Below are 27,788 nucleotides of genomic sequence, written 5' to 3'. Positions count from 1 at the left end.
ACTGCAAAGAGAATCCGGCCTATGATGTCAATTAACGTTATTCAATTAAATATATTTTTTTCCGTTAGAAACATGATTTCGAACACATTTACCTGAAAAGATTTTTTTTTCCAAAACGCAGTATGTATAGTAATTATGCCGATATTCTAAATTTAAGTTAAAGCAAGCGACTTCGCGTGCGCAACCAGATAATGAATTATGAGCTGCTTATATAATAGCTAGGGGGTACTGGATATTATCTTTGGGTTAAACAGATTACAGGCAATCAAGATGCTTTAAAATTTTAGCCTTTCGCTTGTTTTGTGTAATTGACTCTCCGTAATGACACAAAACGCATTTGCTGATTATTCAACCTTATTATGATCTGTAAAAATCCATTTTAATTTTTAAACCATCTTATTGATTGTAGTACAAACAGCATTGATGTTATTATGCTTACCTGACTTGGGTAAAACTATAGGCACAACTGCTACATATATGTCACAATATTTGCATTTCTGATCAGAAACTAATTTAAGTATGATGTCTGTTTCACACCCTAAACAGTCAACGAACTTGTATCACAAGTCATGTACAGAACGACTTGATAACATATAGTATAGTACATGCAGGATCGTTAGGAAAAAGCATGGGTATCAACAGATGGGATCATAATTAAATAATGTATCGCTGCATGATGCCATGACATTTTTTGTACAATGCCTTCATTATTCCTTATCAAACATTTAGTGTCTTTCCTTACAGTCTACGTCGTCCTATTTTCTGTGGTCTGCTAAATCTTTTCTGTTCACCTGTTTATGCTGCAAAATATTCTGGTAACTTCATGTAACTTGCTCTATGCTATGAAAGGACCTTTAGTTTCAAAATGTTTTTGTTAAATATGGATTATCTATATTTTTATTAGACTATTTACTATTTCTCCCACCAGATATTGTAATTTATGTTCAAATGCACGTTACATACACGTCTTTCTTACGTCTTTATCACACTGTATTAGGCAATTCAGTCCATTTCAAATTCAGTTATTTGATACAAAAGTACAAAATCCGGGTTCATGTTAGTGCTAAAGAACAGTCAGTTAAAAACCAGGGGTATAATGAATTTAAAGTGTTCGTATTTGCAAGATATTGTGAGTCCATGTCCAACATCTCCCGACACGCCTTCTGGCAATTTGTGCTGGGATTTGTAGTTTTATGACTTGTCCCTGCTTGCGAACTGGAATCGGTGGGACCTAAATAAGAACTACAAATCGCAGCAGGCCGGAAGTCACCTTACCCCAGCATCACAGACAGGGGCGGGCGTATCCCGAGCTGGAGTTAGCGGTCCTCTGGTAATTATTTCTGAAAATGTTTTCTTTTGTTTTTTGTAATAACAATTGCTATTATTGCAAAATCCGTTGGGTACATATACCGCATGGCTTCTCTGTTGTTCTCAGAGATATTGAAAATTTGGACTGGTTAGTCAAATCATCATGTGCACAAAATCTTTTTTGAATGGAGTGATGCTCCGTGTGGCCGATGAGCTCGCTAGCTTTACATTTGATACAAGAGCTTGCTACAAGAGAGCTTGCTTATATGACTGATTTGCGTTTTGTATTACTTATGACAAGCAAAACAGTTTTAATTTGCGTAATGTCCAATAGCCTGTTTCTAGTTTTACTTAATGGTTATGAACCAGTTGACAGCCTGGCAGAGTCGCATGACTGTGGAAGATAAAATATTTGCATTATTTTTGTACAAAAAAAATATCGTGAAACATGATCACTGCAGAAAATTAAATTCATATAATTGCTTAGGCAACATTTTACGGAAATGGGAAGTTTACTGAATTATTTGTTTGTGTGTACAGTGAAACTGGACAGCCGAAACGATCGCCATAATGCCAGGTGAGTCCGAAGTTGACCGCAGTTTCACATGACCTGTCCGTCTCATGTCTGCAAAGCACGTCCTCGTATAAGCGGACTTTTCTTGGTTCTGTTTCTGTGCTCCTAGAGGGTATGAACAATTTCCCCCCGCTGCCCTGGTTCATACCCATCAAGCCCTGCTTCTACCAAAATATAGAGGAGGAGATCCCTGCACAGCACCGCCGACTTGTGCGTCGGGCGTACAACCTTTGGATCTGTGAGTAGAAGGGTTAATTAATATGATTATATGACTTGTTTTGCGGAGTGCATGTGTGAGTGAATGGTGTGTGAGTGTGCCCTGCGATGGGCTGGCCCCCCATCCTGGGTTGTTCCCTGCCTCGTGCCCATTGATTCCGGGATAGGCTCCGGACCCCCCGCGACCCAGTAGGATAAGCGGTTTGGAAAATGGATGGATGGATGGATGGATGGACTTGTTTTGCCTAAATATGTTATTGTCTTATTTTTCGATGTTCTACTATACTGCATTTTTTCAAATGAATAATAGCAATTCTCCTTTTACCTTTCTCCTTGCTGCAGTGTACTCCTTAACATTATGCGTGAACCTGGTGTCCTGCATAGCCTGGTGGGCTGGTGGGGGCAGTGGGGCGAATTTTGGCCTAGCGCTATTGTGGCTGCTTCTATTTAGCCCATGCGGTTACACCTGCTGGTTTCGGCCCTTGTACAAGGCATTCCGGTAAGTTCTATTTAGATCTGCATACACAGTACTACATTTTTAAAAGCCAGCCTGAATGTCCTGGTTCATCCATCATTATACACTCGATATCCTAAAAATAAAAACTTGATGTGCCAGTCAGAAAAATGTGCCACAGAGCTGCTATCCTACAAGTATGTTGTGTTAGGTGTTGCTGGGGGTTATGCAGTGAGGATCAATAGTTCATTTTTTTAGAGATCAGTGTGTAAATGGGGAAAATGAGAAAACAAATCTTACAGTGTGTGTGTGTGCGTGAGGGAGAGACAGAGAAATTCAATGGGAGATACACTTCATTGTGTTAGTGATGCTTCTAGATTTTGGAACATCTTCATCGAATCTCTTTGTACTGTATTTGTTGTACGCAAAGCTAACTTTCAGTTGTTCTTTGAAATATATCTTGCTTGTTTGTGGGAGGAGATTAATACCATGAATCGTCCTTGCTTTCAATTTGCGACGAAACATGTGCGTTACACATGAAGCCGGGGGTGGCGTTAACTTGGCGTGTAGCCAACATTTATGCAACTTCTGACTGGTGGATGATACATGAAGAAGGATCATCAATCAGTGCAATAAGAACAAAGCAAAGACGTCGGGGTTACACAATAGGACGGAAATAATAAGAGCCGGTGTTCTTTCCCTGCAGGGCGGACAGTTCCTTTAACTTCATGACGTTCTTCTTCATCTTCTTCCTCCAGTGTGTGATTGTCGTCATCCAGGCTGTGGGAATCTCTGGCTGGGGTGCATCGTGAGTGTAGGGGAGTTTCCCCCCAAATTATCCATATTTTTAAATAAAAAAAGTATTTTTTGCAGTAGTTATGCTGGGGGCTGAGGTGACGTTCTGCACTAGATATTGGATAGAAAACTCCTGACAGGTGACCATTGAGCAATCAGTAACATGAGTCTTAACTCCACCCCCTCTTCCTCTGCCCCTCCTCCTCTCTGGCCCTAGTGGCTGGGTGGTGACAGTCCTGTTTTTCTGCATCAATGTTGGCTCTGCTGTGGTCATGCTCCTCTCTGCTCTGCTCTTCACCCTGGTTGCAGTACTGATGGGCCTGGTTCTCATTAGGGTGAGGATCGTACATCTATTAATGCAACTATTGAAACAGACAAAGATATAGACAGGCTCTTTGAAAATTCTTTATGGCAGCCACGTGCCCTGTGTCAGCTTGAATGTTTATTAACTTGTTTAGATGTTAGTGTGTTTCGAACTGCGTCTGACCAAAACTGCCCCTTTCATGGAACATAACAACAATACTAGGATATTCACTAAAGTTAGGCTTAATTAGTCTTGCAAGTAATGAAAGTTGCACTCATATTAGAGTGTATAAGTGTTTACCATGCAGGCACAGACAGAGACCAACCACTTAGAAATCTATCTTGGCAGGTACACCGCCTGTATCGGGGTAGTGGGGGCAGTTTGCAGCATGCCCAGGAAGAGTGGAGCAGTGGTGCCTGGAGAAATGCTCCTGTCAAGGAGCCTGACTTCAATGCCATCCCCAGTGGGCCAAGTCTGCCTCAGTACCCAACTGCAGTGCCCAGCTACCCAGACAATGGGCCGTGGTGATACCCTGACTGTACAGCAGAGGGAGCCCTAGTACAATGTTTTTCTGGTGAAACTGTGAACTGGATATAGCTCATGGGTAAACTTCACACATTAGTGTCAGGAATATGCTGGAGGGAAATGTTATATTAAAAAGAAAAGCATTCGAGTTACCGCCCATGTATATGCCATATTTCAGTTGGCCACACCTTGTTTGGGACAAATGAGAGGAAAGCATTCTATTATTTCTTGTGTAAATTGCTTGGTACAAAAAAACCTTTATAGAATGTTCGGTTTTATAATGTACATATTATGAGGCTAGAGATCTATGGGGTTATGGAGAAAGAGAAGCATCTGGAATTCTCAGTGTAATGTAAAGCATTTGCAAAGGTTATTGGGAGGAGGGTAGCTGATTGATGAAGTCAACATTGCTAATGTCAAAATGTCATGAGATAATAGTGACAGTGAATTCATCCACACAGCTAACTAAAACATTGGTTATGAGACAGTAATAATAATCGCATGGCTTCTAGCTTGTTGTGTGAATATTTGTAGTTTAAATGCTAGTGAGCTGTGGCTAGAATTACTGTAGAACACCGTTTGTTCATAGTAATGTAGCAAACATGGTGTCAGCCAACAGAACAAATAATTTGCCAATTTGCTCTTATTTGCTATGACTCCTCAATAATCATCCTCTCCTACTAGACATAGCGTCATACTCACATGATCATGCCAACATGATTCACTTCACATAATGCCCCAGTCTTAGTAAGAATATTATTTGACAAAGAGATAAGGATTTTTTTGTCACGTCTTCAAGACCAATGCAAAACACATACCAAATGTCTCAGCTCAGAATGTATTGTGTAAGTCAAAATGTTTTATACGGGATAAAATTGTTAAATACTGAGCTGCAGGAGAATTATTTTGTCATAAATCCAGGTAATAGTTACACAGTTTTTCTGTATGATTATATATATAGCTTGACCCTCTCACTCTGTGGCAGGTCTTTTTGTTGGTTAGACATGGCCTGACCTTATGTGTATGTGCTGTGGTTTTAATGCAGCGAGCATTAGATTAGGGCCAGTGTCTAGGCCTCTGACCAAGCTTGAGGTGAATGGACTGAGTGGAGCGTTAACAATGTGCCTGAGTTACCACACTTCAAAGCTACATGAACTTTAGCTGCACTGTTTGTTGTTGGCGATCCGTATTGCTGCAACACTGAAAAATGAACACAGGAAATGTACCTGAATTGTACAGAGACAGACTTAGCAAATTTAGCACCTCAAGCCATGCCCCCCCGTCTTGCATATTGCCTTAATTGCGATTGTCTTCATGATCCAGGGGGGTGTTTTGGAAGCTGTTACATGCACCTGACATAGAGCTGTTTGTGTAGGTTTGTGTTTTTTTGTACATGGAATGTAGCCACTGGCTTTCCTCCATAACCCAAATTCCATGTTGTCTTTGAGCTAGTCGCTGTTCCATGACGGTTTCCCTTGACGTCTCTTCAAATGTTCTGTATATACAGCCTTATGGTCTGGATGGAAAGACACCTGTTTTGCATTTCTGAACACTTGTTTTGAAATTGTGATATGTTCTATTTAAAGTTGTGTTTTTCTTGTGTTTGCACTTTACAGATGTTCTCGCAGGGATATGATCTATATTGCTCTGGATACATACATATGTTATTATTTAATGCCATTTATAAATGATGTATGCATTCAGATATAACTGTGTTATTGGTTTTTTAATGAATTTTTTTTAAATGCAGCTATAATTTTCATGCCTGCGTAATTCACCGGCTGTTTTAATGTTATGTCAATAAAACAAAAAATATGTTATTGCATTTCCCTGTGATGCCCATGGGTGGGTATATTCATTGAAAAATTCACAGATGATGAAACATAATGTTAAGGTATTATTGGTACTATATCTCCTTAAAAATGTATATTGTAGTATATAATGTATATCTAAATGTTAATTTTCCTTTCATTTTAATCCAATAACAAGTATGGATTAAATGCTGCACCTTTTATTATATTACTTTCGGCCCCAGACATTTGAAAAATGTACCCCTCCTGTTATACATTATGCTGCAATATAGGAGCTAGAAGGAAGAAAAAACATGGACTGTCTGGGGGTGCCCAAGGACCAGGTTGGGAAACATTGGGGTAAGAGGCAGGAGCCACCCACAAATACATGAGCCTTTGAACTGTGTTAGAACATATAAACTTTTAAGACAATTTGTTGGGTACTCCTTTTGCGCGTGCTCTAAAGACTTTCGTGCTCTACCACTCGGTGGCGCAAAAACAAATACGTTTCAATGACACGTATCATATGCTATTGCCTCACATTTTCAATCACTTTATTCTTTAACTTTGAAATAAATAAGGGAGACATTGAGAATAAAGCCAAAGGAGAGGTTTTAGTCACACTTTTGTTATGTGGGCAGATTCGGTAGACATGCTGAACCGTGAAGCGAGCCGGGAGAGCACACGCTAAAGTGACACCGATTGTTGTGAAAACTTAACCAAGACATATATCATAACGTTTTAACCATTTGTTTACCAGGGATTTGAAGTTCCATGACATATTCCACACAGATTTAAGTGCCGTGAAGATTGTTGGACAGTGCATTGAAAAAGTCGGGGAGACGTGACAGGATTTTAGCAAATCACATGCAGCGCAGGGCACGCGTCAGGGGCCCGCCCATTTTCATCTATTACGTTCTGGAAGATTGAATACCTAAACATAACTCTTGAGAGCCTTAGGGTTCATGACTTGTAGTCCCCGCCCATCTTATCGTCAATATACCATCAAATGGGATGCGTATTACTTAGGATATTTCTTAAAGATAAAAACAGAATATATGAAACAAAATATCAATCTGATTAACCAAACCTACTGACCAGTTGCAGTGACATGCATCCCGGACGTAAATTATTTAACTTAGACAGAAAGTTTGACGTGACTATCCAGCATTCTCAATCAGTAAAGAATTTCAAGAAGTAAGCTTGACAGGCCATCGACCTTGAATTTCACGCGTTTTCATTTTATAAAATAATGTGTCATTCCTTCTTGTACAGTATCACGCGACTCACGTAAAATACGCCTCTCTGAGCCAGCGCAAAATGAAGAAAACACGCATGCGCAGGATGTGATTTTTGTCAGACTAAGCCCCATTTGTGTGGCCATTTTTAAGCCTGATTTAAAACATTTAACCTATGGAATTTATTAAATCAATTAAATAATATTAATTTTGTTTCAAATATTCAATAGTTATTGTTTGTTATATGACTTCCAAATCAGTTATATTTAGGTATTTTATATTTAAATAGTTGACGGTGCAACATTCTATTTACGCGACAACACTGAAGAAGGCCCCCTTAGTTTGTCTGTTCGTCATGGGTTCGAGGACACACAGTCGATCAAGATCCAGGTCCGGGTCTCGATCTCGGTATCGACTCAAAACGAAAAGAGACAAAAGTCGCTCTCCTGATCGGAGGGGCGATCGAACCTGTTTGGGAAAAACGGAAGTTGAAAGGAAATCCAGGAGGGGTGAACGGTCCGATAACAGCGGTAGTAGAGAGAGGTATCGCTCCGGTATCGGTTCTGTTCATTCACCACACGGCTCCGGCACAGACTCAGGCAGCGACAGGAATTCACGGAACCGCGGAGAGCCCGATTTGAGTAGAAGACGTGTATCCATGGATAGGTCTAGGTATGTGGGTGTACCTGAAATCGTTCTTACGGTGCTGGTTCGGCAGTACGTACCATTTTGTTATAAAGTTGTTATTAAACATATGCATTTTATCTGCTATAGTACTCAAAGTTTTACCGTTATAATCAGCAGTCGTAAACCTAAAAATGTTTAAAACTTGTTGTACATTTTAGGATTTCTTTGATCACAATTTATTTCCCCAGCTCTGCATCAGAATATGATACAACAGAAATGAGAAAGAAAAGTAATAAAAAGAAAAAGCCCAAGGATAAACACGAGGAGAAACAGAAAAGAGAGACCAGAAGCATCTCACCGTCAGGTTCGGATTCCAGCATGGAGAGGAGGAGGAGGAGGAGGAAGAGCAGCGAAAGGAGAAGTCAGGAGAGAGGGAATAGGAGCAGCAGCTGGGAGAGAGGGAGGAGAGAACGAGACAGAGAGAGGAGAAGCCGAGAGAAAGAAAAAAGAACTGGAGACAGAAAAGCAGAGAGAGGTGAAGGAAGGGAGCGAAGAAATGACAGAAACAGAAGACGCTCCCAGTCAAACTCCTCGGTGTCTTCCCAGTCTTCGGGTTCGCAGCCGGCAGACAGAAAGGGCTCCCCAGGGCCAGATGAGCATATGTTAGCCCTGGAGGAGAAGAAGAAGAAGAAGGAGATGATGAAGGCCCTGGAGACACCTGAGGAGAAGAGAGCACGGCGACTGGCTAAGAAAGAAGCCAAGGAGAGGAAGAAGCGGGAGAAGATGGGCTGGAGCGAGGAGTACATGGGGTACACCAATGCAGATAACCCGTTTGGAGACAACAACCTGCTGGGCACCTTCAAGTGGCAAAAGGTAAAAGCGGAGAGTTAAAGGTGTACGGTTATACTGACCAAAATGTGAAGGGAAACTGCTCCCTTGCTAGTACTGCAGAAAGCAGTACAAGTCTGTAGGCCAGCTAATGTTTCTAAACCTTTTTATATATTTGTAATCCCACTGACTTTTTGGAGAATTGGTACCATGAGCTATCTAATAGGGCTCTTCTGTTTACCGAAGTGTGTTAATTGTGTGTGTCGGGTGTCACGCCCTAAACGCTGCATGTGTGTCGGTGGCTACGACAGGCTTTAGAGCTGAAAGGTATCGGCCACCTAGGTGAGAAGGACCTGAAGGAGAGGAACAAACACATCCAAGAAGAGAACCGGCGAGAACTGCAGAAGGTAAGACCACGCGCCATTGGCTGATGGTCAGATAATACAGGTGCTTGTAGACCTGTTACGATGTGTGCTAATAATAATAATAATAATAATAATAAATAACTAATAATGTTTTTTATTGAGAAAGTGAGAACAAAGAACTGGGGATTATTTCCTTAATTATCACATGAACCAAAAGAAAATGATAAAATATTTATGCAACACATTAAATTCTTATTCAACTCAAAATTAAGCCATTTATGATAATAATTAAGGGCGGCATGGTGGTGCAGTGGTTAGCACTGTTGCCTCACACCTCTGGGACCCAGGTTCGAGTCTCCGCCTGGGTCACATGTGTGTGGAGTTTGCATGTTCTCTCCATGTCATCGTGGGGTTTCCTCCGGGTACTCCGGTTTCCCCCCACAGTCCAAAAACATGCTGAGGCTAGTTGGAGTCGCTAAATTGCCCATTGGTGTGCATGTGTGAGTGACTGGTGTGTGAGTGTGCCCTGCGATGGGCTGGCCCCCCATCCTGGGTTGTTCCCTGCCTCGTGCCCATTGCTTCCGGGATAGGCCCCGGACCCCCCGCGACCCAATAGGATAAGCGGTTTGGAAAATGGATGGATGGATGATAATAATTAAGTTATTTCTGAAGTGATATTACATTTTCCCCCTATAGAATGGATGTTTTGGCAGCTTTTTCTGAGGTAATGAGGACAGTGAGTCATTAAGTATTTTTAAGTCATTACAAACATATTTAACGGTCAGTGCCCATAAGCCTTGGTGTACGGTGCTCACGGAAAGACTTGGGATGCTTGCTTAAGAAGTTCATTGGGAAGCAGTCTCATTAGGTGCTTCTCAATTAGTAACATAAATAGCATGAAACACCAAACATTTGTGTTAAGTATCTCTTTGGTAGCCAATGCCTATAAATGCAATTAATGGCAAGAACAGAATTGAATGAATCCATAAAAAAAGACACTTAAGAAAACTTCTGTGTGGAATATATGTGCATGGCCCTACAAGTAGTACATCAGCATGTGTTAATTCTTCCCGTGTTCTGAGCTATGTGGTAAACATGCTGCAGTGTTAGTGTGCACCCCTTTGTGTGCATTTGTGCAGTACACACATGTGGCCCCTCCCCCAGGTGAAGCAGCTGCGTCTGGAGCGAGAGCGTGAGAAGGCCATGCGTGAGCAAGAGCTGGAGATGCTGCAGCGCGAGAAGGAGGCGGAGCACTTCAAGACATGGGCGGAGCAAGAGGACAACTTCCACCTGCATCAGGCCAAGCTCAGGTAAGCCCCCTCCCGGGCCAGCTTGGGTGTCGAAACACTGTTCCGAGGTCAGATTCTTGGCTGCAGAATCAAGTCGTTGGTTGTGTCCTCCAGGTCGAAGATCCGAATTAGAGATGGCAGGGCCAAGCCCATTGACGTGCTGGCCAAGTATATCAGCGCTGAGGATGATGACCTGGCGGTGGAAATGCACGAACCGTACACCTTCCTGAATGGCCTCACTGTCACAGACATGGATGACCTGCTGGAGGACATTAAGGTGTGTGTGTCTCTGTGTTTTTCTGTGTGTGTTTTGACAAAATCACTCCGCTCAGATTGTAACCACTGAAAACCTCTACACATCACACTTCTTTTTTTTTTTTTTTTTTTTCCTTCAACCTATTTTTGTGCCTTTATTTAATGGAGTGTCAACAGTTTTTCTTTTAGTTTTTTGAACCCATTTGATTGGGTTAGCAAAAGCCAATTGGGAGATTAAGGGCAGTGTGGTTTTCATTGTCCAAACAAATGTGCCAACAAATTTTAAAAAGTACACAAATTGAATATCCTGAATGCTGTAGGGTTGCATAAATATATATTTTCAGGTAATAATCAGTTAGTGATGGAGGAGTGTGTCAAAGACAAATTTGTGGTGAGTTTGCCTGCCGACCGCCATTTGACCTTCCCGTGTCCTGCAGGTGTACATGGAGCTGGAACAGGGGAAGAACGTGGACTTCTGGAGAGACATGACGACCATCACGGAGGACGAGATCAGCAAGCTCCGCAAGCTGGAAGCGTCGGGGAAAGGGCCAGGTGAGGTAGAGGTGGCACCACCCCACCCAATCTCTGCCCCAAACCTTTTCCGGCTTTAGCTTTCAGCTGACAGCAAGGCTGACCTAAAACTGACCTTGCTGACTGAACTCCTCACACTTAATGAGCTGTTCACCGTGCATTCAGGCGACCGCCGCGAAGGCATCAACACCTCCGTCACCAATGACGTGCAGACCGTGTTCAAGGGCAAGACCTACAGCCAGCTGAAGGCACTGTACCTCAACATTGAGAGTAAGATCCGGGCAGGAGGCTCCAACCTGGATATCGGATATTGGGAGAGCTTGCTGCAGCAAGTCCGCGTCTATATGGCCCGTGCACGGTGAGTATAGCAGCCCTCGCCTCCTTGTGGGCATTTTTATGGGCCTGTGTGTGCATGCGCATGTGTTTCAGTCACCTTTAACATCGTGCGTCTGTGTTCAGGCTGAGGGAGAGGCACCAGGATGTCCTGAGGCAGAAGCTGTACAAATTGAAGCAGGAGCAAGGGGTGGAGAGTGAGCCGCTGTTTCCCATCATCAAAGAGGAACCTGCACCACCGCAGCCTGTGTAAGTCCCGCCTTCTCTGCCAGTTCCACCAATCAGCTCGCCTGATTCAACCGATCAGCTAAACGTCAGGATCTCTCTTAGCTAAATCAGGAGAGCGAATAGCTGGATTTTAATCATGCAGTGGCTGGGGTCCTGGCTAACATAGCAGTGCACTCTCAGATTCATCCCTTTTAGTGTTATTAACAGTTGAGATTGCCAGAGTGGTAGTAGAGGAGTGTGTTTGACACTGAAAATGCAGCCTTTATTATGGCCAGGGAGCCAAGCATGACTTGGAGGTTGGTTTCCTGTGACAGGAGTTGCTGCTTGTCCGTTGAGATTGTTAGCCTTGCCTCTCGGGGATGAAATCTGAGGAGGTTGGTGCTGACTGCAGGCTTTTACTGGTGCTCAGTTAATTAACATGGAAAAACTACACACACCTCACGCACTGAGCTCTTTATTAGGCACACTTTACAAATCCTGGGTAGGGCCTCCCTTTGCTCTCAGGACAGCCTCAGTTCTTCGTAGCATTGATTCTGCTTGATGCTAGAAACATTCCTTTGGGATTCTGCCCCATGCTGATGTGATTTTGCATCATGCAATTTTGGAGGATGTGTCAGCTGCACATCCCTGCTGGGAATCCCGTTCTACCACAACCCAAAGTGTTCTGTTGGATTCAGATCCGGTGACTGGGAAGATCACTGAAGAACACTGAACTCATTGTCATGTTCCTGAAACCAGTTTGGAAAGAGACTTGCTTTGTGACATGATACATTATCGTGCTGGAAGTAGCCATTAGAAGATGGGTAATTTTGTGGGGATGATGCAAAGTACCCGGTCAGCAACAATACTCAGATAGGCTGTGACATTCAAGCAATGGCATTAACAGAGAAAACACCCCCCTGGCACCATTACAGCATCACCACCAGCCTGGACTGTTGACCATTGGGTCCCATGGATTCATGCTGCCGACGTCACATTCCGACCAGAACATCTGTGTGAATCAAGATTCATCCAAACAGGCTGCATTTTTCTAGTCTTTAACCATCCTGGTTTGGTGAATCTGCACCCACTGCAGCCTCAACTTTAGGTTTTTGACTAACCGGAGTGGAACTCGACGTGGCCTTGCGCTGTTCCAGTCCATGTGACATCCAGTGCATTCTGAGATGCTTTCCTGCACACCAGTGTACACCGTGGTAACGGCGTTAGGTCATTTTCATGCCATGCTGAGTGAACTTTAGAGACTGTTGTGCATGAAAATCCCAGGAGATAAGCAGTTATAGAAATACTGAAACCAGCCTGTCTGGGTCCAGTAATCATACCAAGGTCAAAATCACCCCATTGTGGTGTTTGATGTAAAAATTAACTAAAGCCCCCGACCTGTATCTGCACGAGTTTATGCATTGTGCTGCTGTCACATGATTGGCTGAGTGGAGAATTGCATGAATAAGTAGATGTTCCTAATAAAGTGGTGAGTGAGTGTCTAAGCGAGACGGGAAGCAGGTCCACAGCTCCGGAGGTGACGTCCTCTGGGCCACCGTACCATCCTCATTCTCCAGGCTTGTTGTTCTAGATCTGGGTGATCTTCTAAAAAATGCCAAATCGCCACAATTACTTGTACAAAAATGAGCAAGTTAATTTTGTGTTGAAATTAATCTACTGTTCTCATCATTCATTCAGTAGCTCAAAATAATTAAGAAAAACTAATTTATAAAGGAAGGAAAACACAAAGGCTTTCAGTCTTGGAAATATCTTTATTAATCTTTTTATAATTAAATGGCAACTTTTTTTATAGAAAATACTTTAAATAATTTTTAACCGACAGTCTGTTCTCTGCTGTGAATCTAACGCTCCCTTTAGCTGACAGCTTGATCAGGGTGATGTGTGAGCAAGGTGAGAAATCCCCTCCTTGGGTAGCCTGGGGTCGCCCCTCCCTCCCAAGTGACATCGTCACGTTGTGGCGAATGCATCATGCTTTCCTGTCCCATCCACAGGACCAGTACAGAGGACAGGAGCACAGACCAGCCTGGGCCTTCCTCCTCATCGTCTCCCCAGGGTACCAAGGAGGGGGAGGAGGCTGGGGAGGAGGGGCAGGGGGATGCAGAGGGAGAAGGCAAAGTGGAGGCCGTTCTGACTGAGGAGGACCTGATTCAGCAGAGCCAGGCAGAATACGACTCGGGTCGATACAGCCCCCAGCTGCTGCTTCCCTCAGAGCTGCCCCTGGACACCCACACAATGGAGCCCGAGGAGGACAGGCAAAGGCTACACCTGGCCCGACGCCAGCTACAGGTCACAGGTCAGTGGCTCTCACCCTACTGTCCAATCAGGAAGCTTTAATGATCTGCCGCCGGCCAATAACCAAACCATACTGAACTACTAGAATCATTCAGTCATTCCCAGCATGAGCTAACCTCGGCGTCTATCCCCATCCGTAGGTGACGCCAACGAGAGTGCGGAAGACGCGTTCGTGCGGCGCGCCAAGGAAGGCATGGGTGCCGACGAGGCCCAGTTCAGTGTGGAGCTGCCACTCACCGGCAAGATGTACCTATGGGCCGACAAGTACCGGCCCCGCAAGCCACGCTTCTTCAACCGTGTGCACACTGGCTTCGAGTGGAACAAGTACAACCAGACGCACTACGACTTCGACAACCCGCCACCCAAGATCGTACAGGGCTACAAGTTCAACATCTTCTACCCGGACCTGATCGACAAGCGCTCCACGCCACAGTACTTCCTAGAACCCAGTCCCGACAACAAGGACTTTGGCGTCCTGCGCTTCCATGCCGGGCCGCCCTACGAAGACATCGCCTTCAAGATCGTCAACCGCGAGTGGGAGTACTCGCACCGGCATGGCTTCCGCTGCCAGTTTGCCAACGGCATCTTCCAGCTGTGGTTTCACTTCAAGCGTTACCGCTACCGCCGATAGGCCCGCCCCGGGGGCCCCTACCCATTTCGATTTCCTCAGAACTCGTTATGGTTGTTTTCTTAATGCTCATTTTTAAAGTCCCAGAGATGTGCCGATCATTAAAGTCATTCTGCCTGGGACCAGTTGTTCCAGAAACAAGGAGTACAGACTAACAGGCCTGTTTTTTTATGTGAGTACCCACCCCACCAAAACATGTTTTATAAATTAAACACTTATTTCACACAGTGCTTGTCTCCTTGAACTGTGTAAGCGTTCCCTAAATAAATGCAGAACAATGAAGTCACACCCCAAGGAACTTGATCATTTCAATATGTAAAATTACAGCCCCACCTCAACCCTCACCCATAAACTGGTACGAGTGTAACATAAGTGTATTTGCTTGGGCTAGATAAGACGTGAGAGATGGTTATTTGACACTCCTCTTCCCAGGTTGAAAACAAAGGGAACGCTAACAAAATGAACCAAATGTTAGAGAGAATTAACTGAAGGAGCTTTGAGGCGGGATGATAGTGGCCTCTCTCCGTGAAGGCTTTCCTTGCACTCCCACAAGCCCTGCACTCTTACTTTCACGCATGACGGGTGTTTATGGTTACCGTGCTGCGGTTGGGTGCGGCTAGCTTTAGCAAATGGCCCTAACGGCCTATATGAGTCAGTGGGCGGGGTCACAGAGGGCTGTGCCTCAGCTTTACAGTAATGGATTTCATGCCCTTTTGCCTGTAAGCCTCCATCTCTGCTTCCTTCTCTCAATAGTTGCCTTCAGCCCAACCTCAGAGCGGCTGATCCTGTCGGAAATGTAGCTAAACGCGTGATCTTCTACATCCTGCCGTTAAGGCGGAGGAGTAACTGCTACCCACACCTAAGCCAGTATCCCACGCTAAAGCTGGACTGAATAAAAAAAATAAATAAATCAGCATTTTTGTCTTGAATAGGGCTTCTCCCCATGAACCAAGCAACTATAATGATACTGAAACTGACGAAAATGGTGCTCAGAATTGGTTTTACCGTGGTTTGTCATTTTAAATGCCGTTTCCTTCAAAAAGAGAATACTTAAACTAATATTTTGTCGCCAGATAAATCGGACCATAAGTTCGATAAAATACGCAGTTACTGTGTTTTGCCTTCGTAACACAAAAACTGCATGAAGAAAAAAAAAATCATAAGTCTGTACACTGCAATGTACAAAAAAAATACATTTTAACATAAAACATTCACGGTTGCTAAAAAGACAGCTGACAGAGCTTAGAAAGCCTGACTGAATATGAAAAAACCAAACAATAGTTTAAAGGAACATCCATTCATTGGCGTGCATTCAATGAAAACCGGTCTGATTTTTGTTTTGTCCAAACTATTGTGGCAGCAGGGTGGAAGCCGTGAAGAACTGGGCTGAAGCAGTGGCTGAACAAGTTTGATGGTAAAGGCAGGGTGAATGGGAGGAGAGGAACATTGCCGTTTTAGTGTGTAGAAGTATCAAAATATCATTAAAAGGATCAAGGCTAGAGAGAACAGTGCAATTAAAATCCACAGCTGTTCAGTTGATGGAAATTTGTGGAAAGGAGCAGGTCACTGCATCACTGAAATTGGTCCCGGCCGTTGAATCCAATAAAAAAAAAAAAGTCAAAAGCCAGTATCTCTGCAGAAATGAGTACAGCTTCAAGCTACTCCAGTGTGAGTACCAGCTAAACTGAGAGACCACTTTCCCAGTGCAAAGGCAATCAAGCATTTCACGAAACGTCAACATGCACCAACGGCGATGTCTGAAGCCAGAGCAGCTCTGGCTGCTATTACATAAATGAGCAATGAGAGGTCCAAGGGACTGATGGAGGAACAGGATCAGACAGGCTGCATCCCGCTTTGCGAATTTCCAGTAAGATGGCAGCTCTTGAAGAAACGGGAGCCTGCACAAAGCCTGGGGGTGTGCAGCCCGGACAACACATATCGCGCTCTAATAGCATGTAAACAGGCGACGTGGCAGGGTTTGTCACCTGTATAGTCTTGCCCAGGAAAGGCAGTGAGCGTTAAGGCATGTAGAAACGTTTTTTTTTATTAACTCCTGCCAAAGGAGGCTCCATACAAAAACAGGAAACCAACAAAATGTCATTTTTTTTCCCTTTTAGTTTTAAAAAGTCTAATTTTAGAAATTAGGCAAATGTTGGTAAATAGTATCAGAAACCAAAAATAGTCCTTGGGAAATAATGTTGTGTAAAAAAAATAAAAACAAAAAAAACAAAAACACACACTGGACAGGTTTCTCCAGACACATTGACATCAAGCTTCAGTTCAGTTTCATTTTCTCCCCCGTTGTGGGGCGGGTCCGATCCATGCTTCCGAACCTGACAGTCATGCCAGGCAGGGTTTGTTTTGGAACGACAAGCTCTCCGCAGGCAGACGTCTCCTGAAAGCTGGAGCTTCAGAAGCAGATTCGACTTTCACGAGGCTCCTCACTGGCTGACCCGAAAATTGGCTTATTCGCCTTGAAATTTAACACTGGAATGAAATATGCAGCTGCTTTTACGTGCTGGGATGAAGGCCGTCTCCCTCTACAGGGAGCCTTCAAAGTACAGGGGGGCCAAACTGCTGAGAATCCTGCGAACGAGGCCCCCCCATTGTCCTTGTCACACAGTCCAGCTGCCTTATGTAGCTCCGCCTCCCCAAAGGACAGGCGGACTCATCAGGTTCCCTCAGATCTCAGACTCGTCGGCGATGAACTGAGGGTTGAACATGGAGCTGCCGTTGGACCTGGGGGTGCCAGGTCCGTCTGCGGGGAACGGGAGGCCGCAGTGGTTGTTGTTGGCGCTGCGGTTTGCCAGCAGCTTGATTTCGGCCGGCCCTTGGTGATACCCCTGGTTATGCAGGGGTGGTGGTGGTTGGGGGTGTCGGCGTGACCCTAGGCACCACGGCAGGGAGATATGTCCCTTGCAGAAGTCCCACACCAGTAGCATGGCCAGGAGCAGACTGAGAAGCACCACGGTCACCTTCAAAGCCACCGTATTGCAGGCCTCCCTCTGTAGGCCCGGCATGGGTATCGATGGGTCGGTATTCCCCGGCTGCACCAGGTATGTGGCCACCTTGGTGACAAAGCCTCGCTCCACAGACTGACACTCGTACAGGCCCGCCCCCAGGAGCGGGTTGCCGAACACCAGCAGGCCGTCGGCGTGGACATGGGCGATGTCTGGAGCGTCGAGGGCCTTACCATTCAGCAGCCAGACGGTCTGAGCCAGATTGGAACCCTGCTGACAGGGAAGCTTCACGTTGATCCCCGCGTCCAGTGTCACATTCTTGGGCTCAGTGCTCTCTGGAAAGCAGACACACAAATGCACTGAGTAGGGCTGCAAAGGGGGGGGGGGGGAATTTCAGAAACATTCCATGGGAAGTTAAGCTGGGGAATTTTGGAAATATTTCAAAGTTCGAAACTTTCCATGGGTATTAATAGGAATATTCCCATAATTTTGCAGTGCTAACAGATTTGCGGGGGTAATTTTGCTAGGGTACTGTTACCAAGGTAACATCCCATGTGCTCTTTCACCACCCATGACCCATTTTCCTCCCTGTTCCCCCATCCTACTTAAGACCCCACTTTTACACATCTTACCGACTCTCGGACATAAGGAACCATTCCCATCTTTCACTCTCTGAATCAGCTCCCTAAGAGGCAGAAAAAAAAAAAATCTCTTTAGCATCCCTGCAGCAACCTTAGTGTACATCCTACGTAATCAGACCCAAATGTATTATAGCATTCATCAGCAGGGTAAACCTGAATCAGAATTCTGCACACCCTAGGAATTCGTCATGTCAGCATTGGTGAATACATTCAAACAGCACTAAATATAAACGAAGAAAAGTAATAATAGGCAATAAATATAAAAGTACATTTGAAGGTTAGAGAAATAGTGCCACCCAGTACTGATTAGTTAGTAAATCAGTATTTACAAAATGTGCAATATGTTGAAATGCAACTAGATGTGCAACTCTAAATCAAGTACTAAGTACAGATGTACATATTTATGTAGAAAAGGACATAGAATTCAAAAATGTGTGGTCAGCGATCTACATGTAAAGAAACGTGTAGTTAGCTAATCTCCATCAGAATTGGGCCGATCGGCCCCGTTCTGCTGCCCTCATGCCTCCGTGGCACCTGCATGGTGGCAGCAGAGTACGGTACCTGTCAGGGGAGGGCTCCCCCGGTGGCACGGCCACGCAGGCGCCCTCTGCCGTGTCCCACGCGCAGTATGGGTCCCGGGCCAGAACGCAGTCCAGACACGCTTTGTAGCGGCTACACCCTCGCAGGGGTACCTGCACAACGCCGCTGGACGAGCCCGCGTAGAGTGCGCCCTGGAGCACAAAGACCCAAAGCTCTCACACGGACATGTCACCGAGCTCAGAGAGGAAGGGGCCCACGGTTATCGGATTCCGGGATGTTACCGTGGCAACAGAGAGGCGGAGGACTTCGACGGGCACGCCGTCGCCGAACAGGTGCAGCTCCTCAACGATGACCACGTCGCTTCCGTAGTTGACGGCCTTCAGGACGGACCCGTTCTCTGCAGAAGAGCGACTGACGAATCACCGCCACGCTCACCAGACCTCATGCGTCATGTGACCGTGTCGAGCGCCGCCTACCTGTCCCGATGAACATGACAAAGTAGAAGTATCGGTCCAACGCTAGGACACTGTCCACCACGATGCGGGTGAAGGCAGGCCCCCGCTTGATGAGCTGCGGCTCGACCTTCAGGGGCTGGACCACCGTGTCCATGAGAGGCTGCCCCCTCAGGAACTGCAGGGTGCCGTCTGGGATGTCCAGCGACTGCTTCACACCCATGTTTCTGGCCGCGTCATCGATGCACTGCAGGCATAAACCCAGACCCATTAAAAAGTCCCTCAAGCCCAAACTGAGACCCGACCCGGTTGTTTAGTGGTACTCACAGCTCCGGGGCGTGGCTGGGGCAGCTCCCCGCCATACGGGACCCACTTGGTGTCGGCGTTTTCCACATTGATGGACTTCTTGAACCTCCCTTTGGAGAACACCAGGCTCACGTCTTCCACCTTGTACGCACAAACCGCCGACATGTTCATGGACCCCCTGCTCATGGTGAACAGGAAGCAGGAATGAGTGAGCGGCTCCAGCCCCACACACACACACAGATTATGTATCTGTATCCTTGTGGGGACTGTCCATTCATCTCTATGGGCATAACCCTAATCCCAACGATGACGACCTTAACCCCCAGCCAGAACTAACCTTAACCAGAAGTAACCAAACAAAAACACAAGACTTTGGCATTTTGAGTTTGACTGCATTCACAGGTTTCCCCTTGTGAGGACTAAAAAATTGTCCCCACAAGGTCAAAATAACATTGTGGGGACACTGCAATATACACATAACCCACACACATATACACACACAAAAAACATTCATAGAGGCCTCTTCGTGTTGCTAGTGAATAACTGGCCATGGAGCATACAAACGGCACAACCCCCTCCCCACCACCTCTCCTGAATGACAGCGCCCCCCAAAGGACGGGGCTTAGCATCGACGGGACTCACAAGGTGAAGACCGCATAGAAGATGCTCGTCTTCCAGTTACTGTCACGCCACAGAAACGCGTCCTGCATGATGAAGGGCATGCTGGACTCCAGAACAGGACAGTCAAGCCGGGCCTTCAGGAAGGACGTCCACCGCCTCTGTAAGGTTCGCTGGCCGCCCAGATCACCCTGCAAAGACGTTCATGACATCACAGATACGAACTACTGCATAAAGCAAGAGCGGGTCCTTATCACTTAATGCCGGTTCTCAGAGACCCCCCCCCCCCCCCAGACAGTCCATGTTTTTGCTCCTGCTAGGAGCTGGAAGAGAGGAAAGACCTGGACCGTCAAGGGATCTCCTAGGACTGGGTTGAGAAACACCAGTTTAACTGGAATGGAGAGGAAACCAGGGCCAAAAGGGGTCCACCGCAAACCCAGCCCGACAGAAGGGGGGGGGGGTATTCTGGAGATCCGTACCTTGCAAACACGTGCGACACGTGACACCATCAGCTTCTTGTAGAAATCATACTCTACAGCCACCTCGTTGAAGAACAGGTAGACCTTATCGTCGTCGCCAGTTGAGCTGCCCAAACTCTCAGGGACCTCAGTCATGTAGATGAAACGGGGGTCTGAAAACATGGGGCGACACACGTCACATTTACACACAGGAACAGGACGAAAATACACAGGCTAGCGTGTGGACTGCTGAGCTGTGGCGAGAACAGCATGTTATCTGCAGTGCGGTTAATGGTTAACACTACAAAGAGGCACGCAGCAGAAATGTCAAGCGAACACCCAACATTCAGCTCTGGAACGTCAGCCTGGGTTCTGACCCTCATGTGGACTCATCGTTGCTCATCGCATTACTCATTAATGGACCAAAGTAACCTTCAAAAGTAACCAACGAACACCTCACCAGAGAGCCATGAGTCTTGGATCTCAGTGCTCAGCTGGGCACGGGAGTTCCGGGTGAGGGCCGAGTTGGAGCCAAGGAAGTTCAAGGTGGTGGCAGAATACAGGTCATCATCTGGAGGTAGGGGGTGTGCACAGCACGGCAGGAAAACACAACTTTGATTATGGCAAAAACGCAGGAAAACAGCAGTGCCACTTTATTCTGAAGACTAACATCCATTATCGAGGAAAATGAAAAACGCAGTTTGAGTTTCTGGATTTGCAATAACCAGAGCAGGCTGACTTTAATGCCTGGGTGAGCACGTATACGAAAAATAAAAAATAAAAAATGAAATCATCCAGGGCCGTAGCTGTGAGCCATTTGTACAGCTGAACCCTTCACAGAAATGTTAAACACACAGTTTAAGGGTACAACAGCAGTAACTTAAAATCCCATGAACTAGTAGTCTTCCCATTGCAAATCAATATTTGGAACACAGCTGACCTGCTGCCCTAGAGGGAACCAGCCATTAATGATCAAAGTTGCTTATCTCTGGTTCTCGAGGCAGACGGCCTCACAAGTCTCCCCAGCGCACGCAAGCATGCCAACGTACCAGCCATGAGGGAAGCGTATCTCTGATGTGGGTCAAAAGGACATTTCCCTTTTCCATCCTCCTTCGAGCCCTGCAGCTGCAGCTGGCCCTCGTTGTAGGTCTGCAAACGCGCAGCGCAAACAGTCAGGTGACAGCACCTGCAATCTCACACTGTGGTAAAGCTAAAGCGGTGGTCAGGTGGCTGGGCTGATGATATGGTACCGGTACGGGTAACAGGTATCAGAAGTGTAAAAGGCCAGGCTTGTACCTCCCCCACCATGCAGCCACATATTAAAATAACGGGTTTGAATCCCCCCCCCCTCAAAAATGTTTGTTACCAAATCAGCCTATTAGTTAGGTAGTAAAATTACTCAAGTCTAAACCCCCACCATAATCTACAGAGGGTCCCCCCACCAATCAGCAAAACGTTAAGAGAGGGGGGCCTATCGGCAGGATTGCTGGACACCCCAGCATTTTTTTAGGACTCAGACCCAGCCCATTCCCAGGCCGCCATCAAACTGACCATATAGGTGCAGAGTGGGCTGAAGGCATTGGTCCCACACGCATAGATTCGGCCGTCATGCACCGTGTGCAGGATGCGTATGTAGTTCTGACAGTCGACCTGGAAACGACGAGCGACATGAGCATTAGAGTAGCTGCCATCCGCCCTTAAGCGAGGTCGTGCTTCTGCATGCAACATACAGGGACTGTGTCGCTTTTGACAAATATATGCACATATACACACACACACACATATATATATACAGCACTGTGCAAAAGTCTTAGGCAGGCAAAGAAAATGATGTTTAGATTATCCTCATGTTGGTGTAAAACTATGATATTATGCCTGTCAAAGTGTGTCAGCTTAGCCATTTCAGAACCTCTGCTATAATCATCCTAGTATCAGCAGTGACCGTCCAGTGCAGCCATGTATTTTTTGACTTGGCCACTAGCACACCTCATACAGCTAGTCAGTCTGTCACTGACTTTTTAAACCAATACATTTAATTATTTAATTGAGCTGTTGGTGAAATTTAACAAAATCGTGGAACGGCTGAGGTGCCCCTGAGGAGAAGTTTGGGAACTGAAGCGGTGTTCATCTAGCCATCCAACTAGATATCAGTAACTTTTTAGAAAACGTAAGAAATTACTAGTTTTTAATTGCATTACTTTTCATTTGCACATGTTCTAATGTTACATTGTGTTTTTTGTTCTAAGCCAAAGTACACTTGCGACCCAGATAAACAGCTTTAAACATTTCTTTGGACTAAAAAGACTTTTGCATAGTACACACACACACACACACACACACACACACACACACACACACACACACACACACACACGGAGGATGTGATACCTCAGCTTTTCCTTTAGTCATGCACATTTCCTGTTCTCTTTTTGTGATCGCCCATTTAACCTGCAACACAAATATGAATCATGGGGTGTGCATCAGAGTGTATGTCATACAAATGATATCACAGGAATATATGTCACTGGTAGAGTGGGTGGGGACAGCAGCTCATTAGTGTTACCTTGATGGGGGGGGAGGGGGGGTGGAGTTTGGGATAGGCGGGAAAAGGGGCCAGGGGGTGCTTTACCTCAGACTTCTTCCTGGAGACATTCTGCATGTCCAGTGCATAGATAACATCTCTGGCCCCGACCAGAAGCAGGCCCAGGTCCTCCCTCAACAGCATGCAGGAGTAATTCGAGACCCCCTCCTCTCTGAACAGACGAGCATTATCATCTAGCCCCAGGACAGGGAAGCAAAAATATGTATACCGTTGGCAGGAAACACGATTCCATAGGAACAATTGCATCTAGTCCTTTTACAATTTTATTTATTTCGCAGAAACTTTTTCCAAAGCGTGGAACTTTTTAAAGAAAGCAGAGCCGGACAATCCGTGGAACAATTGGGGGTTAAGGGGCTCGAGCGTGACATCACTATGCCAAATCTAGGATCTGAACTACCAACCCTCCATTCTCAGGCATGGGTTCCCACCCCACGGTGTCAGACACCACCCCCTGGCAAATTCAGCCTCCTCAAATCATAGCGAAATGACAACTAATTGAAAATAGACTATTAATATACCTACAGCACAGAACAAGGTGCACCACTAGAACATAAGAGGTGAGATGGAAGTGGGAGAAGGGAGAGCTCACCGAGGTGCGGTACGGTCATCCGGGGCAGAGCTAGGGGAGAACTGAGCACCGGCACAGCAAACAGGGTGCGGAGGACGAACAGGGGCACATACAGAAGCATATCTCTGGGCTTGGTGTCGCGGGAACACGGACGTGAATCAAAGTCCTCTGACTGCAATCACACAGCGAGCGAAGAAAACACTCAAAAAACTGCTCAGCTCCGACTGTGGCTCCACATCACTGGCCTGGCAGACGTCTGTCTCCCACACAAGCAACGTCCGCTTTTCTGAGCAATCTTGAGTCATTTCTGCAGAGGTTCCGTGTTCCAGAGAAGCAGGACCAGCTGAGCAGCCTGCATCTGTGGGCCAGAAGACCACAAAGTCTCTAAAATTACCTGTGAAAGGAAACGGTCATAATGACATCATAAAAGTTCCTCATCTATTTGTGACCAATCTGCAGTGACGACTTCTGCTGAGCTTTAACTTGAAAATGCACACACCGCTTTGCCTACTGTCCAATTGTAGACAAATTCCACATGTTTTTAGATGGTATACAAGGGATAATTCAAACGACAAGCAAATATTAGTCAATCAATGCTAATTAACCCAAGCAAGCAGCTGCAGAAACTCAAGATGCACCTCCATCTCTGTAACTTTGGCTTCTTTGTGTGCTTCCAAATAAGTACACAAAAAAAACAGACTTCATTTTGATCCATCTCCTTCTATTCACCTTTGCTTTGATTGGCTGGAATGCAGCAGGGAATGCATTCAGGTTGGGACATGCATGAACACACCCCCCCACAGGGAGTCTGTATGATTAGGAGCTGAGTTGACATAACTTTAAGTTGTAGAGATTGTAAGAGGCTCCGTGGTGCCTTTCAGTCAAAAACAGGGTTCCTGCTGGGCCTGAAGACTTCTGGTGACTCTTGGCCTGTCTACTAACTGCCATGCTGAGCAGACTTGAATGTAAAAATTCTTTCATGACAGGGATCCCGACCTGCCCACTTTCGTGCCTTACACGCATCTGAGTCACAATGAACTTCCTCCATGCATCACAGTTCCGTAATGGAATAACTCAGGATGTTATACATCTCTTCTACGTGCGGCTTATGGTTTCTGCACAGAAGTTCACATTTTCAAAAATGTAGGAGGTGCAGTACAATAAGCACCATTCTGGGGTTGGTTTTCTGGAATCATCTGGAACTCTGTATGTGGCAAAAAAATGCAGGAAAAAAAAGTATCGCCACTTTATTTCAAAAACTAACGTTCACTATCGAGGAACATCAAAATGTTTTCACTACTACGATTTGAGTTTCTGAATTTTCTCAAAAGTTGGAGCAACATTTCGATCTTTAATGCCTGGGTAAGCATGTATTTGGAGCAAAAAGTGGACCGCGGACCACGGAGATGGATTCCATAAAAATGTACATAATGTTCCAGCAACACGACACCAAGGTTCGAAGTAGATGATGGATTCAGGCTTGGTCACTGGCTAGGATCTGAAAACCGGCAAGCAAAACCTCAGTGTCTCATTACCTGACACGCACACCGGGACACTGCAGGTTGTAGCTACACGCACACCGGGACGCTGCAGGTTGTAGCTACACGCACACCGGGACGCTGCAGGTTGTAGCTACACGCACACCTGGACGCTGCAGGTTGTAGCTACACGCACACCTGGACGCTGCAGGTTGCAGCTACACGCACACCTGGACGCTGCAGGTTGCAGCTACACGCACACCTGGACGCTGCAGGTTGCAGCTACACGCACACCTGGACGCTGCAGGTTGCAGCTACACGCACACCTGGACGCTGCAGGTTGCAGCTACACGCACACCTGGACACTGCAGGTTGCAGCTACACGCACACCTGGACACAGTAGCTATACCACAAGGACCCTGCACATGTTGATCTCTCAGGGCTCAAAACAGACATGGATATGATTCTCTTGTATTGCTGGAGAGGATATCAGGATGAAAAAAATTAATTAAAAAGTACAGCAGCCATGTGGTCACTCAGTGGGAAGCACTATTGTGTGACACCTGTAGGGTGTGAGGTATGAGGCAATGGTGACTATTGTGTCACACCCAGAAGCACATTAACATGGTCAGAGGCCCTTGGGCAGTTTCAGTCTCAGGTCTCAAATTGCCCTTAAAGTTGTTGACCATGGGGGCTGGGGGAAGCTTTTTAAGGTGCGGGTGGAGTGTACATGCTCGTTTTGGTGTATGTAGATTTCCATCTTCCTGCAGTCAAAAGACATGCAGCTAGGTGTTACACAATGTCTTTAAAACGGCCCCTACTGTTTGGCCGCCTGTGTATGCGCTGTAATGTACTCCCCTTCCCCCCCCCCCGAATTCTTAAACTATAGTTAGTTATAAAACCAATTAAAGGGCTTAAACTAGCTGGTTGTTTTTGCGGCTTCCGTCCAGAACCAGGTGTAAGGAAACAGCGTGTGAAACTGTAAGAGCAGGAAGACAGAAGCCTGACCGATCAGTGTCGTCGTTCATATAATCAACTAATAAAAAACATAATGCCCGCCACGCTTCCCAAAAAAAGCGATTAGAAAACATAAAATACGCCACAAGAAATAATACAACATTAGAAAAACAGTATAATACATACAATCTCGCAAACCAAAAACCCATTTTTAGCCACGTTTTAATGTTTTACTTGACCGACCACACAGTGTATTCATCGATTTTGTTTGCAATTATTGCCGCACTTTAGGAAAAACGCAATGTCACTGATGTTACAGTTTCACAAAGACTCCAAATATAACACGATTAACACCAAAAACCATATTCAATAAATACCTACCAACTAGCAAGTACTTTCCTTAAATTTGCGCAGCTCGAAGTTGTATCTGCTATCTTTGTAGTTCAGTGAATCTTGCAATCTGCGTCTGTAACATTACAGATGTATAGCCCGGTATTCATACGATCAACTCGGGAGTATCGCAGGTTGCGAGGCGTTCATTCATTAGCAAAGAAAATGAAACCTCATGAATATCGTGGCGTATTGGTTTTGCCTGGTGAAAGTTCGATTTAAAATACAAATATAAAATCGCGCCATTTTGAGGCGATTCGGACTTACCTGTGGCAGCTGGATCGGCGTCCGGACGCCGTGAAAACACCTTTATCCGCCCTCTTATCCTCCACGCTATTAGAAATAGGGCAGCAGCCGCTAAATCCCACCTCAGCCTTTGTTTGATTACTAAAAGCGCATGTTCCAGTGTTACTTTAGCATCCAGGCTTTAATCGTACTCCAAGCGTACTCCAAACTGGAAACACGTGGCACCTTTTGAAACTTTCAGATGTTAAGGAATGGCGGCAGCAAGGTTTAAGGTAAAAGCGGACGTACTCGGCCGAAAGGTTGCATTTTAAAAGATGCTGTATAATACAGACAGCGCTGCCCTTAATTCTACGCTAAGCAGCAGCGTCGCGCGCCATCCACCTGCCGCGAGCGAGCGTGAGCAAAGCTGCTATTCGGCAACAAAACCCGCAATTTTTTGCATCGGACCCCCCCCCAATATTACTAAAGCCGAAGTTAACAAAGGCAGTTTATGTTTAATTACAGGTTTTTCATCTACCTTGGCGAGCAGGAAGAGACTGCAGCAGATCGGCATTGTCTGACTGTGCTTGACAATAGGGGCGCGGTCAATCCTACTCACCCATTACACTTTATAATATGGTCTGCGATGAATGCATTTACTATCTCGTGTAACTATTTGTTACCTTTTTAATCCCAAAAGGCCGCCTAAAATGTCCTATTCCCACGATTGTTAATTAAAGCAATGTGAAAAAATTATTTAATTATGTGTTTAATTAAATTGTTTTTTTTGTATTAGAATCGCAGATACATTGTGTATTGCGTGTAAGTGTATGTGGATTTGTATTTAGCTTGTGGAGACATTTCTTTAGATCCCGTAATATAAACCTAAGTTTTATTTGTTGGAATTAGGGTTATGCCAATAAAGATGAATGGAGAGTCCCCACAATGACAAGAATATATGAACTTTGTGTGAGTATGTGTTAGTGTTGCCACCTCAGTCCTGTAAAATCCTG

The 27,788-nt window shown here is 45.5% G+C and overlaps 3 protein-coding genes across 9 annotated transcripts; 2 read left to right on the top strand and 1 right to left on the bottom strand.

The window, feature by feature from the left end:
• Positions 1-2: 2 nt before the first annotated feature.
• Positions 3-5,993, top strand: LOC125716567 (secretory carrier-associated membrane protein 4-like). Of its 3 annotated transcripts, XM_048989026.1 has the most exons (8): positions 14-120; positions 1,190-1,330; positions 1,849-1,885; positions 1,992-2,120; positions 2,441-2,597; positions 3,259-3,360; positions 3,565-3,682; positions 4,000-5,993. In XM_048989026.1, the coding sequence occupies exons 3-8, from the start codon at positions 1,879-1,881 to the stop codon at positions 4,177-4,179; spliced, it is 693 nt and encodes a 230-aa protein (XP_048844983.1). In that variant the 5' UTR covers positions 14-120; positions 1,190-1,330; positions 1,849-1,878; the 3' UTR covers positions 4,180-5,993. The 3 variants fall into 3 exon arrangements, with proteins under 3 accessions (XP_048844984.1, XP_048844983.1, XP_048844982.1); XM_048989025.1 differs by having other exon boundaries at positions 14-1,330; XM_048989027.1 differs by lacking the exon at positions 3,565-3,682 and having other exon boundaries at positions 3-1,330.
• A 1,519-nt stretch (positions 5,994-7,512) lies between these two features.
• cactin lies at positions 7,513-14,724 on the top strand. Its single transcript, XM_048988903.1, has 10 exons — positions 7,513-7,876; positions 8,080-8,704; positions 8,971-9,066; positions 10,189-10,334; positions 10,428-10,590; positions 11,006-11,120; positions 11,265-11,457; positions 11,559-11,681; positions 13,652-13,953; positions 14,093-14,724. Exons 1-10 carry the CDS (start codon positions 7,560-7,562, stop codon positions 14,581-14,583), a joined length of 2,571 nt encoding a protein of 856 aa, XP_048844860.1. The 5' UTR covers positions 7,513-7,559; the 3' UTR covers positions 14,584-14,724.
• Positions 13,392-27,411, bottom strand: LOC125716518 (semaphorin-4E-like). 5 transcript variants are annotated; one of them, XM_048988914.1, is made up of 15 exons: positions 27,314-27,411; positions 23,747-24,083; positions 23,185-23,330; positions 22,944-23,003; positions 22,107-22,205; positions 21,605-21,704; positions 21,016-21,126; positions 20,577-20,728; positions 20,122-20,288; positions 19,501-19,657; positions 19,198-19,420; positions 19,003-19,118; positions 18,743-18,912; positions 18,173-18,225; positions 13,392-17,875 (listed from the first exon to the last, which is right to left on the bottom strand). In XM_048988914.1, the coding sequence occupies exons 2-15, from the start codon at positions 23,844-23,846 to the stop codon at positions 17,262-17,264; spliced, it is 2,268 nt and encodes a 755-aa protein (XP_048844871.1). In that variant the 5' UTR covers positions 23,847-24,083; positions 27,314-27,411; the 3' UTR covers positions 13,392-17,261. The 5 variants fall into 5 exon arrangements, with proteins under 5 accessions (XP_048844871.1, XP_048844867.1, XP_048844868.1 ...); XM_048988910.1 differs by lacking the exon at positions 27,314-27,411 and adding an exon at positions 26,818-26,957; XM_048988911.1 differs by lacking the exon at positions 27,314-27,411 and adding an exon at positions 26,818-26,935 and having other exon boundaries at positions 23,747-24,119.
• Between the last annotated feature and the right edge of the window lie 377 nt (positions 27,412-27,788).

This window comes from Brienomyrus brachyistius, chromosome 21, assembly GCF_023856365.1.
Source record: "Brienomyrus brachyistius isolate T26 chromosome 21, BBRACH_0.4, whole genome shotgun sequence".
In the NCBI taxonomy this organism is placed as follows: Eukaryota; Metazoa; Chordata; class Actinopteri; order Osteoglossiformes; family Mormyridae; genus Brienomyrus; species Brienomyrus brachyistius.
This window is presented reverse-complemented; position numbering and strand designations above follow the sequence as displayed.

Excerpts from the sequence above, each read along its gene's own strand:
- LOC125716518 (XM_048988914.1), bottom strand. The coding sequence starts at position 23,846 with ATGCTTCTGTATGTGCCCCTGTTCGTCCTCCGCACCCTGTTTGCTGTG. Across the intron at positions 21,705-22,106 it reads GCCCACTCTGCACCTATATG|ACCTACAACGAGGGCCAGCT; the intron begins GTCAGTTTGATG and ends GCGCGTTTGCAG. Across the intron at positions 18,226-18,742 it reads GGGGAGCCCTCCCCTGACAG|GGAGCTGATTCAGAGAGTGA; the intron begins GTACCGTACTCT and ends TCTGCCTCTTAG.
- cactin (XM_048988903.1), top strand. The coding sequence starts at position 7,560 with ATGGGTTCGAGGACACACAGTCGATCAAGATCCAGGTCCGGGTCTCGA. Across the intron at positions 11,458-11,558 it reads GTCTATATGGCCCGTGCACG|GCTGAGGGAGAGGCACCAGG; the intron begins GTGAGTATAGCA and ends GTCTGTGTTCAG. Across the intron at positions 11,682-13,651 it reads CCTGCACCACCGCAGCCTGT|GACCAGTACAGAGGACAGGA; the intron begins GTAAGTCCCGCC and ends TCCCATCCACAG.
- LOC125716567 (XM_048989026.1), top strand. Across the intron at positions 2,121-2,440 it reads GGCGTACAACCTTTGGATCT|TGTACTCCTTAACATTATGC; the intron begins GTGAGTAGAAGG and ends TCCTTGCTGCAG. Across the intron at positions 3,361-3,564 it reads ATCTCTGGCTGGGGTGCATC|TGGCTGGGTGGTGACAGTCC; the intron begins GTGAGTGTAGGG and ends CTCTGGCCCTAG.